This window comes from Polyodon spathula, chromosome 5, assembly GCF_017654505.1.
Source record: "Polyodon spathula isolate WHYD16114869_AA chromosome 5, ASM1765450v1, whole genome shotgun sequence".
In the NCBI taxonomy this organism is placed as follows: Eukaryota; Metazoa; Chordata; class Actinopteri; order Acipenseriformes; family Polyodontidae; genus Polyodon; species Polyodon spathula.
In genome coordinates, this window is record NC_054538.1 from 29,620,764 (window position 1) to 29,635,203 (window position 14,440).

The window sequence follows — 14,440 nt, forward strand, 5'->3', positions numbered from 1 at the left end:
ACTGTATAACCAAGATTTTACCCTTACACCCATTATAGAAATGTACTAATTTAATACAATGCTGCAGACCTGCTACAGCACAATTGTTTGCTTAAATTGCAATAGAATTATAATGTTATTTTGTTCCATTACAATTAGTTAATTATGCTGCAGTAATTACAATTATAATTACAATTACACTTAAGTAACACAAACAACTGCACACATTAACATGTAAACTCTATTCTAAATAATCAAGCAATGACCACAGATACAAATACAGAATCATACTATGACTTATTTTTTTCAGACAAAGTAGGTCACCAAAAGTGATTGAAAATACAATAATTGAATGACAAATAAATGCATAATTGAACTGTAATAGATCCATTATGTGGTGTAATTAAAATAACGTAGATGTGCCAAGGTTCAACTACAATTACATTGTAATTGCAGTTATGAATTGCACAATTACAATTGTAATTGACTGCTGGTCTGCAATGCAGGAAGTCTTATTTATATTTTTTTGATGAATGATTGTGGAACCAAAGTAGGTACAAGTAATGTGAGTGATAACTTGATATAGATATTGAGCCGTATCCATTCTTGTTGTTGGGTCTGTGTGGGAACTAGTCCCTAGAAAACAAATACAATTCCATAAAACTCCAGATGACTGCATAATGGGCAGTTCCCTTTCAAGTATGAAATGTAACCTTTATCGAATAGGTATTTACCACCTAAAGACCCGAATTCTGAATATTGTATATGAAAGCTGATCACCGAGCCTGTAACACAGTCATGACTCCGTCCCAGAGGTATCAAAAGGACTGCGATCACAGACCATTTCAGGACTGACCTGATTGGAGAGCCTTGTTCAGATAAGTACTTTGTTGCTTCACATCCCCTGCAGTTAAGGTCTCCCTGTTAGCAGAACTCATACCGCTAATCAAGTGGGCCATTGCAACAGGGGAAACAAGGCAATTCATTTTTGACGATGAGCCTGTTGCCTCTCCTGTATCCCCCCCCAGTTACCCAGATTTTCTATATGAAATTTAGTCTTCCTGAGACCCTCTGGCAACAGCTCCTGCTGTTCCCCATTTTAATGGATGACTTGTATGGGGTGCATGATGCAGAAAAGTGGGGCCGGGCCCATTTTCCACCGGTTGAGGCTTCCACTGATGCCTTAGTCCTGGTGCCTAATTTTGGCACACCTATCCACGGACGCTGCCTCCCTAACAAGCAGTGCCAGGTTTCTGAGGTGATCCTCAAAAGAGCCTATTCAATGGGATTGTTCGCCACATGGCTAGTGAACTACAATAGCATCCTGGTAGCCTAGCAGTCACATTTGCTGTGATCCCTCTGTGCCTGGTGAACTAAAAACCTGCCACAGGCTAAGCAGCAGCCCTAGGATTTTGCTACCATCTGGACTATATTGGCGTCAGTGCACCACAGACATCTAGGTGCTTACTAGTGTTCAGACCAGCGATTCACTGCAATTCAAGCACAGTCCCCCTAACTTGGTGTGATGACGAAATCAGTCATGGACCCACAGGACGCTGTTGTGGTGTCTCAGAGGTAGCAGCTCCGCTGCAAAAACGGGCTATTCGCATGATAGACCCCCTCCAGACAGCTTCCTATCTTGGCGTGTGCTTGGCCCATGCTGGTCACCATGCTGGATGGCAGACTGCAGACAATAGCTGCCAGTGTGGTGCTCTTTCAGCTCAACGGAGCACTCATGGTAGTGACGTTCTCTGGACCAGATGACAGCAGCTTCCCAGACACTTCCTTTGGGTCTCCTGGGCATGCTCCCTCTCCAGGCCTGGTTCAACAGCAGGGTTTTTTAGCCCATGCTGAACTGCGACCACCTGTTGATAGTGTCCCTCCATAGCGCTGGGCAGTGTCACCAGAAGGGAGGTCGTCACCATGGTCTCCACATCTGTGTTTTAGAGATGCAGGCAGTTTACCTGGCCTTGCAGAATTTTTTGCAGGAGGTTCAAGGTAAACATGTGCTTGTCCGTACGGACAATATAACATTGGTGGCATACATCAATCACCAGGACAGCCAGAAAATCAGGCAACACTGGGCCAAGGTTCTCCTAGTAGCTCCATTTTGGACCATGAAACTGGTTTTCAACCATAATGCAACTCCTGGTTGGCCAGCATGGAGTCTGCTGACGTGTCACAATCTGTTCAACCAGGCACAAGGGACCTTCTGGCATCATGGCCCATCAGGTACAAGTGGGGCATCTTATAGACGTGGTGTCTGCCTCGTGGGTTTGATGCCATGGCAGTAATACTGCAATTTTTGCAGGATCTATTTGGCGTGGGGAAATCCTTCACCACATTAAAGGTCTATTGCAGTTATTTCAGCTTGGCATGTTAAGAGTTACTCTACCTCCCCAGGAGCTCATTTTTTGGTGGGGTAGTTTTTGAAAGGAGCTCGGTGGCTTTGGCCACCTATGAAGGACATTGTTCCTCGCTGGAGGCTAAAAGTGATGCTTTATGCAATCATAAAGCCTCCATTTCAGCTCCTGCATTCAGCTGAGCTGAAATGGCTTTCTTGCTTGCTATCGCCTCCGCAAAGCAGGTGAGCGAGATGCAGGCATTGTCTATAGGTCAAGCCCTGTCTAAGCAACGGTTGTCCAAGTGGGTAGCAGGCTGGCCAACTTGCCCCCTCCAGAAAAGCTTACTGTTCATTCCACCAGGGGCGGAAACTTTGTGGGCTTTATTCCAGGGTGCATCTGTCAAAGACATATGCAATGCAGCGGTGTGGGCTACTCCCCATGCCTTTGTTAGGTTCTACAGACTTAATGTCGTGGATCCTCAAAACCCTGGTTTTGGAGCTAGTGTTAAGGGTGGTCTCCCTATCGACCCTTACAGCACATCATAGTGAGTTTCTCCCTCAATTTTTTCATCCCAGTGAATTACTGGGGTTCTCAGTGATAAAGCACAGGGCAGCCTCTTGGCTTAGCCTTGTAACATTCCGGTAATCTTGCCCTTGCAACGGCTTGAGTATACTGACCCATTCGGTAATGGTCACATTTCATACTTGAAAGGGAACATTAGGCTATTATCATAACCCTGGTACCCTAAAATAGAAATATAACTCATTATCCTCCAAAGTCGTTGTGTCCATGTTTGCAACAGGCTTGAAGGAAAAATTACTTTGAAGTCTGTGAGCTCAGTCCTTTTGATATCTCGGCGGTGGAGTCATGACTGCGTCACAGGCTCGATGAGCAGCTTTGATGTACAATATTCAGGATTCGGGTCTTTAGGCGGTAAATATCCATTCGGTAATTATTACATTTCTATTTCATGGAACTTTATGTGACTGCAAGTCATCTAGATGGATGTTCAGGTCACATGTGGAACGAGTAGTCTTGCACTTTTTATAAAAATGCTTATCAAAGCACTGTGTTAAATCATCATTAATAAGGTGGGTTCTGTTTTTTTTTTATATTCTTGCTTCAAAAAAAGAAAAAATCCACTAATGCATTTTAAAATTCTTGTAACTTTTTCAACTGTCACATTTTTAGGTATTTTGTCTCCATGTTCTGTAGCTGCAGTGAATTCCCCATAGCTACAGTAGCTGCTTCTCTGGTTCAGAACAGTTGACACATTAACCAATCTCCATCACCAAGTTCCAGACACAAACTCCACATCCTCCTTGTTCTGGGGCTCAAGCTGTTCCACTAGTGTGTTGATGTGTTGGATCTTAACACTTAAGCTATTGAGCCTCTGCTTGGGCTCTGGAATCGTTTAAAGAGCCCACAATTAATCCAGCTTCTGGCGAACTGACTCGGATGATTAAATGTCATAAGGCAAAAATCTGTCTATAAAAATCTAGCTCTATGAAATAGGACTGGGCATCCTGCCAATATGAAATGAGTGACCAGCATGAAGATATACAAATGATCCAAAAAAACAATAACAAGGGAAGCAAATTTTAAAAGGTTATATATTCAGTAAGAATTTTGCAGTCAATTTTAGCGATGGAAACAAGACTCCTATTGCATAGCAGCTTGATCCATTCTTGGTTTTATTTAAGTGATAGTACCTGTCAATCAAGGCTGTACCCTGTGGTGGTTGACTGTGACTTGAGTTATATACTTGGAATGTTGGGTACCCTTCACATACATAGAGAAAAAAAAAAAAAAACTTTATTTATTTATTTATTTATTTCTGTCTCTTGACAGTGCTAGCTATCTCAATGGAACAATATTACTGAATTGTCATTGTCTTGGTTTGTTTTGAACGATGCTGTCTGAGCTCCAGTAGAGGTGACAGGCTGTTATTGGCTGTAGCGGGTGCAGGACTGGTTGCTTTTTTTTCGGTGCAAAGTATTGATTGGTTGGTTTTGGTGCATACTGAAATACGTATGGACCTCTTGTCTTTGTTTAATACTGTCTAATAGATATGAACTAAACTTTAAATACAGCAAGCCAAAATGAAAAAGTTGGTACTGAGGATTGAATTTATATTAGTTTAACAGGTGATGCTGTGACATTCCAGCGGGCGTTCGCTGTCTGATAATGGCTGCTGTAGCTGGAAGATGACATGCTGATGATACCAAATCGTTTTCTAATACATGTTTAATAACACACCTGAGCAGCACTGGGGCTAATCAAGAGCATAGTAAAACCTGGAATGGGTGTAATTGCTCTTATTTGAAATCGTTTTATTATACTTGCTACGTGCTCCTAATGGAATTTACTCTTACAAGCAAACACTTTTACTATAAGTTTAACTGCATTTAGTCGAAAACGCTCTTACACAATTACTTACTGTATTTATTTGTATTCTCTCATTTGTATTTGCTCTTATTTACCATTGACTTTATTGTATTTCATAACTGCTCTTATCTGTAATGTGATATTTTGTTACAACTGTAAGTCGCCCTGGATAAAGGGTGTCTGCTAATAAATAAATACAATAAATAATAGAAGTCTTATTTCCATCCCTATAATATGTGTGATTTAAGGACTATAATACAAAAGTAACTTGCAACTGTGTTACTGTGGTTGAACTAAGTGTTTCTCCAATGGTTTTGTTGAAAGTTTTCTGTTTTGTATGAATGTTTCAAGTGAACAAGGCTGTACTTTAAATGTATTTGTTTACTTTTAGCTGAAGTGGCTTAGGGACATTTAACCAGCTAATGTAAAATTAAATCTGATTTACCGAAATTGGGCACTAATTCTACTGTTGCAGTTCCTATTGATTGGTTAATTGTAGGCCTCAGGAAGCAAATCACTATGGGGAAAAATACAGACAGCTGTCTTGATGGCATCAAGTGTAGGTTATGTAGGTTAACCTTTGGCCTGCTGACACATTCATTTTTATGCATTGCTTTACAATAGATTTTATTCCAGTGTCTCAGGAAACCGGCTCAGAGTTATCTTGGACAAACAGGATGAACATTAAGAGCTGACCAATGAAAAATACCTACAGTGGCCCTGAAGTGCAAAACACAACAACAAATTGGAAAACAAATTAACAAATTAGAAAACAAAATGGTAAATCAGAAAACGCACCGACATTAACTCTAAACCGGAAAGGGAGGGGAGAAAGGCCAAAGTGTACTATGTCACTGATTGACTGAACAACATGTCAATCACTGCTGCGGAACTCTGGGCGAAATCACTTGGAAACTAACCGTGGCAAGTCACTTTTTCTTGTTCGAATTTTAATGTTTTTATTAGTCCTTACATTAGTAAAACAAGTGTGAAATAAACGAATACAAAACATTGTTAAAATTCAAACAAGAAAAAAGTGACTTACCACGGTTAGTTTCCAAGTGCTTCCGCCCAGAGTTCCGCAGCGGTGATTGACATGTTGTTCCTCCAATCAGTGACGTGGTACACCGATTTGCTATTTTTTCTCATTTGTTAATTTGTCGTTGTGTTTTTTAATTTGCTATTTTGTTTTCTAATTTGTTGTTGTGTTTTGCACTTCAGGGCCACTGTAGATACCGCCTAAATTAGTAGATGATGATAATAATAATAATAATAAAGTTTTACTTTCATATAGCTCCTGTCACAGTGGACCACCATCACAAAGCGCTTTACAAGATACAAGACTAGGGTGTGTGAACTATGCATCAGCTGCAGAGTCACTTACAACGACGTCTCACCCGAAAGATGGAGCACAAGCTGCCTCCACAAGTGGGGGAAAAAAAGATCTTCATTAAAGCAGATATCTGTCCTTAAATTATATATAGAAGGGCCCGTCTGCTCATTTATAGTAATGTATACATGCCAGCAAGTTGTTTCATTTATTATTAATAAAGTATATGCATTCCAGGCTTTTTTTTCCTTATAAAAATATAAAAAATGTATAAGGTTTACTTTTGACATTTGGATGAATAAAGTCAGGGAAAGAGGCTTCCATAAAATAACTAAATATTCAAAAATACCAATGATCTATTTAAACTGAAATACTGTCATGTAAATAGTAATGATACAATAATTTAATTGGGTGAATAGAGCTAGGATGTCTGTCAGTGGCTTGAGTTTTCCTGAAAAAAAAAGATTTTGGAGCACAAACAAGGGTAAGGTATAGGATGATTGTTGTCATTACCAATAAGTCAGAAAGGAGGAAAAAGAGAAGACCTTGGGCAGAAAATTATTTATTGTCATAAAGCTGAAGAAGGATACAAGAAGATTTCCAAGCATTTGAGTATCCCAATTTCAAATATTGCTTCTATTATCAAAAAGTACAAGACTCATGGTACTGTCACAATGCTCCCTCGGTCTGGAAGAAAGAAGGTTCTTTCACTAAGAATAAGCAGAAGAATTTAAAGGTTAATAACTATACAAGATTGACTGCCAAAGATATTCAAAGTGAATTGGCTGCAAGAGGGACTGGGGTTTCCATTTCAACCACAGGTCCAGTATTGCATGGTGAAGGTCTCGATGGTTCCAGGCCAAGGAAAAAGCCATTCTTAGCAAAACGTCACAAGGACAATCGCTTAAAGTTTGCAAAATGGTAGTTGAATGATGGATATGAGCTGTGGTCAAAGGTTGTGTGGAGTGGTGAAACAAAAATCAAGCAATTTGGTCACGCTGATAATAGTTGCGTTTGGAGAAAGTCTGGTGAAGTGTACAAAGAAAAGAACACCATACCTTGTCAAACATGGAGGTGGTAATAATATTCTATGGGGCTGTTTTTCCTCTAATGGCACAGGAAATTTAGTTCCAATACATGGTAAAATGGATTCCATAGCATGATACACAGTTCTATATCTCTCTGAAACCTGGTAACATTTTCACATCAGTCTTACTTGAGTGTATTATTGCCGTCAGAATTTGGATGTCCCAAAATTTCCTGCACTTAAACTCTGAAAAGACAAAAGTTTTGATAGTAGGTTCTTGGCAACAACTTTATTTGTCAAAGATAGACTTAACTCCGAATTTAAAATTGGAGGTGAGAAATCTGGGTGTTATCTTTTACTGCTTCAGATTTTGAGTTGCATATTAAAAGGATTACAAAGGTGTAATTTTTATCATCTAAGAAATAGTCAAAATTAGGTCATTTCTGTCATTCTTTGATGCAGAGAATGTAGTCCATTCCTTTATTTCCTCTATGACAAGACTACTGTAATGCCCTGTTTGCTGGGCTTACTAGCCAAGCCTTATCACGGCTACAGCTTGTGCAGAATTCAGCTGCAATGGTTCTCACCAGAACACAAAAGAGCATATATAACTCCTGTGCTGGCATCTTTGAAATATAGAATTGCTTTTAAAATTACATTGTGTTTAAAGCACTAAATAGAATGGCACCAGATTACTTTTCAGAGTTATTGTCTCCCTGTCGGCCTCAGGGACTATAGGACACTCTGCCCGAGCATTTTAGAAGTTCATCCACAGTGGTTACTTTGAAATCAAGGCTTAAGACTCCTCTTTATTATTTAGCCTTCTGATTTGTTGTTTTGACATGGTTATTTTAACTGGTCTATTGAATTTGTTTTAATGTATTTGTTTGAGTTTTTTGTCAGTGTTTTTATAATTTCTGTCTTTGTAATTGTGAACTTGTGTGAAGTGTCTTGAACCCTGCGTTATGAAAGGTGCTCTATAAATAAATTATTATTATTATTTATTATACCAAAGGATATTAGCCAATCGTCTGAAACCCTCCGTTACAAAACTTGGTTTAAAGCACAACTGGACCTTCAAACACAACAATGATCCAAAGCACACATCAAAATCTGCTTCAGAATGGTTAAAGAAGTATAAAATCAAGGTTCTGGAATGGCTTAGTCAGTCCCGATCTAAATCCGATTGAGAATCTTTGGTATGAGTTGAAGAATGCTGTTCTCAAGATAAGTCCTTGGAATTTGAATGAACTGGAACAATTTTGCATTGAGGAATGGTCAAAAATCGTTAATAAATCATGCCAAAAGCTCAATGCCAAATATCCTAATCGTTTTAAAAGAGGTTATTATTGCTAAATATGCTTCAACTGTTGATTTCATTTTCCTTGTCAGGGTATGAATAAATATTTCTTGTAACTTTTTTTTTTCCCCCACCTCCACAAAAGGAAATCTTTTGCTACAAAAGATTTCCCCTATAATTTGTTTGAGAAATTTCTAAATATTATAAATTTCCATTGGGGTATGGAAACTTTTGACTACAACTGTGTGTGTCTGTCATTATATATATATATATATATATAGATATATATATATATATATATATAGATATAGATATAGATAGAAAGATAGATAGATAGAATCACATTTAAGAGTCTCACAGCCTGGGATTTTGATGCGTTAGATAATTAATATAATATACTTAATTTTTATTTGAGTCACACATTCTTCTTCACAGGTGCCCCCCCCAAAAAAGAAAGAAGATAGTAAACAATAAAATAATAAAAATTAAAGAACTGCAATATCATAATTTAAGTATTCATCCTCCTGGGTCAATACTTGGTTGAACCACCTCTGGCAGCTATTACAGCCAGTAGTCTTTTTGGATAAGTCTATATTAACTTTGCACACCGTGATAGAGCGATATTTGCCCATTCCTCTTTGTAAAAGCTGTGTCAAGTTAGTTGGGGAATGGTGATGGACAGCAATTTTGAGGTATTGACACATTTTCAATGAGATTAAGGTCAGGACTTTGACTGGGCTACTCAAGGACATCTATTTTCTTCATTTTAAGCCACTCCAGTGTTGCTCTGGCAGTGTGCTTTAGATCATCGTCCTGTTGAAAGACAAACTTCTTCCGTAGTTTGAGAGTTTTGGCAGAGGGGCGCAGGTTTTTATCTAGGATTTCTCTGTATTGTGCGCCATTCATCCTTCCATCAATCCTGACAATATTGCCAGTCTCTGCTTTCGAAAAGCATCCCAATAACATGCTACCACCGCCATACTTTACGGTGGGGATGGTGTTACCTGGCTGGTGTGCAGTGTTTGATTTGCGCCACACATACCGCTTAGAGTTCAGGCCAAAAAGTTCCACTGTAGTCTCATCAGACCACAAGATGTTCTGCCACATAACTGCAGTATCTTCTAGGTGACGTTTTGCGAACTCTTTGCGGGCAAGGATATAGGTTTTTTTCAGCCAGGGCTTCTTCCTTGCCACTCTCCCATAAAGGCCCTTTTTGTGGAATGCCTTGGAGATTGTCGATAGATGAACATCATCGTCCATCTCAGCCACTGACTTCTGCAACTCATTCAGAGTCACAGTTGGCCTCACATTAACTTCCCTAAGAAGTACCCTTCTTGTCTGGCAACTAAGTTTAGAGGGGCGGCCTGATCTAGACTGTGGTGGTAGTTTCGTATTTTTCCCACTTCTGTACGATGGACTGCACTGAGCTCCGAGGGATGTTCAATGCCCTTGAAATGGTTTTGTACCCTTCCCCAGATTTGTGTTTCTCCATAATCACATCCCCGACTTGCTTAGAATGCTCTTTCGTCTTCATTTTGATTCTTTCTTTTGAAAGTCTCTATCATACTGTGGGACCATACAGAGAGAGCGGTATTTATCCTCACAGATTAATTTAAAGCAGGTGATCCACTAATTTCTTACACAGATGGAGTCCATCAACAAATGTGTGACTTTTTGAGGTAATATATTGCACCTGAGCAAATTTAGGCTTGCAATTACAAAGGGTATGATACTTTTTTTTTTTAATCTGATAATTTCAGTTTTTCATTTTTAGTAAGTTGTTGAAAGCTCTTGGAATTTTTCTTTTGATTTGAAATGGTGCTCAAGGCTTTGTAGATCAGGGGGAACAATCCTAATTTAATCTATTTCAGATTCTGAATCTGAAACGCTTAAATGTGAAAAAAGGGATGGGGCTGAGTACTTTTAAAAGGCATTGTGTGTGTGTGTGTGTGTGTGTAATTTATATATATATATATATATATATATATATATATATATATATATATATATATATATATATATATATACATACACCATATTTGCTCGAGTGTAGGTCATGAAATTTAAACCCAAAACACAATCCTGAAGGTAATACATTATTATACTCGAATCACGCCCTCACAATGGGGGGTCGACTTTTACTCGAGCAAATACGATATATGCATGCACGCTTTGTGGTCCTGAGATAATGGCTACATTTTAAGTCTCGCTTGGTCATGTAAGTTAATTACATGATTACGGTAATGTTTTAAATTGAGGTGAAGAAAAGGCTACAATCATGCATGGGATATAAAATTGAGAATGCAGAACTTGGTGGTACCGCTGTGAAATTGTTCCTTTCATTTGAATGCTTCTGGCAGTCTGTCAGTAAGATTAAATGGTTTTAGCTGCTCAAAACTTTTCTACTTTTTTTTAGCTTTAATTAATTGGTTTATCCTGCATCAAATTATATTTAATATGTTTATTTTATATTTGCATTTATTTGTGTGTGTGTGCGCTAATGTGTGTTTTAATATCAACCAGGATAGTAGTATTTCAGCATTTGAAACATAAGGATATCTCCAGTGATACATAATAGTGCCATATTTCTTTTTAGATTAAGCTGAATAAGGTTTTGGCAAAAGGGTTGTCAAGCTAGCAAAGTGATTTTCACATTTAATGAATAATTGTTAAAAGCTGACCAACCTTTCTTGTAACTGTAGCTTTCAGTAATTTTACCATGTACTGGATTTAACTAATTTCAAGCAAATTTATTTATTTAGTGTGTGTATATATATATATATATATATATATATATATATATATATATATATATATATATATATATATATATATATATATAATGTTGGGGTTGGGTGGCACTGATTTGCTCAACCCATGCATAAATAAATAAAATATTAACAACTGTAAAAATAGACATCATAGCTAGTTTATGTCCTGAAAAAAACCTTCATATACAGTGTTCACTTTTGCCATCCAACTCTGCAGAAGTACCATTAGCTAATACCGGTGAAAAACTTTGGTAGTAAAATGCATACCAACAAATTTGCAACATCATTAAACTACAACATTTGGCATCTTCCATCGGTCTTTACACTTAATCTCTTTGTATGACAGTGAGTTTAACATGCTCCTGAAATAGAAGCATAACTTTTTTTTTTTCACCATGATTTATTTGATTGGATGACATTTATCATCTTGTATCAGAAAAGAACTAGATGGAAAAATGATGAAGGACCACAAGAAGACATACAATATTGTATGACATCGGTGGATTTGTTTAGCTGGAGTTTTGGCAATTGGTACTCCTTGTTTATTGAATTATAAGAAAAAATAAATCAAGTTTCCAAATCAAATTTTAAAACAATTTCTGATGTATGCGTTCCATGAAATGCTAATAAGGAGAACTAGATAGATTGGATGATAAAATTGAGTGAAGAACATCAATTGAAAGCTAATGTGACAGCAGTGCAGAAGTTTATCCAATGTACAAGGATTACATGCATGAGCAGGTTTGAAGAGCACTTCTGGGATTCTCTGTTGCATCACATTTCTAATTGTGTTAGGACGAATATTAATAATGCTGCAAAACAATTACTTGCTCATTTATTGTCTAATTAAAATTCATGCATAATTTAGCTGAACTAAGAGTTATTTTATAAATACATGTATTTGCCAAAAAACAATAGTGTGTCATTCCTTTAGATTTTGCTCTTTAATGCCATGGCTTTTTTTCAGTTTTCTTTCCCTTTTTGAAAAAAATAAGTTAAAAATAAGAATACTTATGATGAGGTGGTATCCAATGACTTTACAATTCTTTTCCATGGCAGTCTGGTTTGCTCTGACTGCAATAGATGATTCACTTCAATTTGCATTATCAAAAGTTTTCACTATGTTGTAACCTCACACTGCATATTTGTTTGACTGCCCTGCAAATGTTTAAGGTGCGTTGCAATGAGTACTGTATTACCTTTTTGTTCTAACTGTCAGGTTTAGTCCAGTGTGCTGTGAATATCCCCATTATAGTTTAATTAACTGAAACAAATGAGGGTATGAGCCATCTGGCATGGAAAATCTACCCTTTGCTGAACACTGCATTGATCTGTGATACTCATTTGGTTAGTAAATCTTTTAAATCCACGTGCAATGAGGTGTGGCAGCTAATTGCTTTGTAAAACTACTTGGTTAAAAGTTGAGTCTTGAAGTGACAACCTTGCAGAAGAACTGGAATACCTTAATTTTCAGATATAGCCATGCACTGGTGTAAAACGCAGTCTGATGCATTCCACACCCTTTCCTGTTATTCCTGTAATGAGTTTGTTGCATTACTTGAAAATCGACTCTATAGTCATGACTGTGTGATGTTGTCACACAAATACATTGTAAAACAGCAAAAGGATCCTTTTGGCAGAGTGACTTTAACGGCACGTTCAGTCACGTTCTCACGATAAAAATAGCTGTAAAAACCCACGTAAACCAGAGCAGGAATCGTGCTTCTGGCTCACAAGGTTTCAGTAGTCAAGATCCCATTCTTCTGACTTTAATATAATGTAATCTCCTGCAGAAAAGCCGTACAAAAGAGAGACCCTCCAAAACACAAACACACACACACGCACTATACATTTATGGACTACTTCAACACTAGAACCGCCAAGGTTATACTCATACCTACAAACACCATCAATATTAAAATAAGACAAACTATTGGATACAACTCAAAGGCTTTATTCAAGCACTTAATGTCAAACATATGATAGCCAAAACACCGTATTTAAATTAACAATTAAACATAAAAGGGTTTATTTTTTAACTTAATACATATTAAGCACTACTTCAAAAAATGAAAAACTATAATAAAATAAACATTTTAAAAAATGATGCTCATACATAATTGTAAAAACAAACATAGTTTTTAATTTAAAACGAAAGTAACATTATCTTGCGTGTGTGTCACTTGCAGCAATGAATCCAGGTTGAGCTGCTGCAGTCTGCAGCTTTCTGATCGAAATGTTTCTGCTGAAGCGCTGTGGCTACTTTCAAGATGAAATCTCTCCTACCTTGTACAAAACAAAGGAACTGATGGCTGCCAGTTGCAGTAGAGATAACAGGATTGTATATAGCTAAAAAAAGTGGTTCTATTCAAAATAAAAAACATGCATTGCAAAAGATGGTTCTAGTGTTAATGAAATGTAACTTTTAGATGTTCCACAAACACACACACACATATACATTCAAAGTAAAGGTGATTTATCAGCTAGGAAACTTGATAATCTGATTGCTAAGATCAGTAATCCACACTTGCTGTATTGCTGGCTGTTGTGAGCATGTGCATTTTAACATTTATTCAATAATCTGTATTAATTGGATGAATCCATTCACACCCTATGTACTTAAGTATTTCTTTTAGTAAATCTTATTGTTTTCTCTTTAACAGAACCTCCTCGACCCATAGCCCCTCCTCAGCTGCTTGGTGTCGGCCCTACATACCTTCTTATCCAGTTGAATGCTAACTCTATTTTTGGAGATGGGCCTATTATATTGAAAGAAGTGGAATACCGAATGACGTCAGGGTCGTGGATTGAAATCCACGCTGTGAATGCCCCCAACTACAAACTGTGGCACTTGGACCCAGACACAGAGTATGAGATTAGAGTTCTGCTGACCAGACCTGGGGAAGGAGGTACTGGTCAGTCAGGCCCCCCCCTCATCACAAGGACAAAATGTGCAGGTAAGTAAAGTTAACCAGACCTTCCTCTGTGTACATTTGCATTATTAATTTGAGCAAACTGTTGTGTGTGCAGTCTAGTACTATGCATTGTCTTTCTTTTATGACAGTGACTTTAATTGACAAAAGGTATAGGTCTTTTAAAATGGTAAAGGAATATTGGTTCAGAAATATGTCAATTATTAGCTGTTTACCCTTGGGCTGTAATTGTATTTATTTATTTTTTTGTGGTGAAAGAGTAGCATGGTAAAATAAAAACCGCATGAGCTATTATGTCATAAGTATTACAACTGTCCTATGTAAGCAGAACCCAATGTATCATTCAATATTTCTCGGAAATGGTTGC

The 14,440-nt window shown here is 37.6% G+C and overlaps 1 protein-coding gene across 1 annotated transcript in view; it reads left to right on the forward strand.

Annotated features, from left to right (window-relative positions):
• Window positions 1-14,440, forward strand: part of LOC121316393 (receptor-type tyrosine-protein phosphatase kappa-like) — a 133,959-nt gene that overhangs the window by 93,167 nt on the left and 26,352 nt on the right. The window contains exon 7 of the mRNA XM_041251471.1: window positions 13,804-14,097. Coding sequence (XP_041107405.1) covers window positions 13,804-14,097 — 294 coding nt within the window. The remainder of the gene's footprint in view (window positions 1-13,803; window positions 14,098-14,440) is intronic.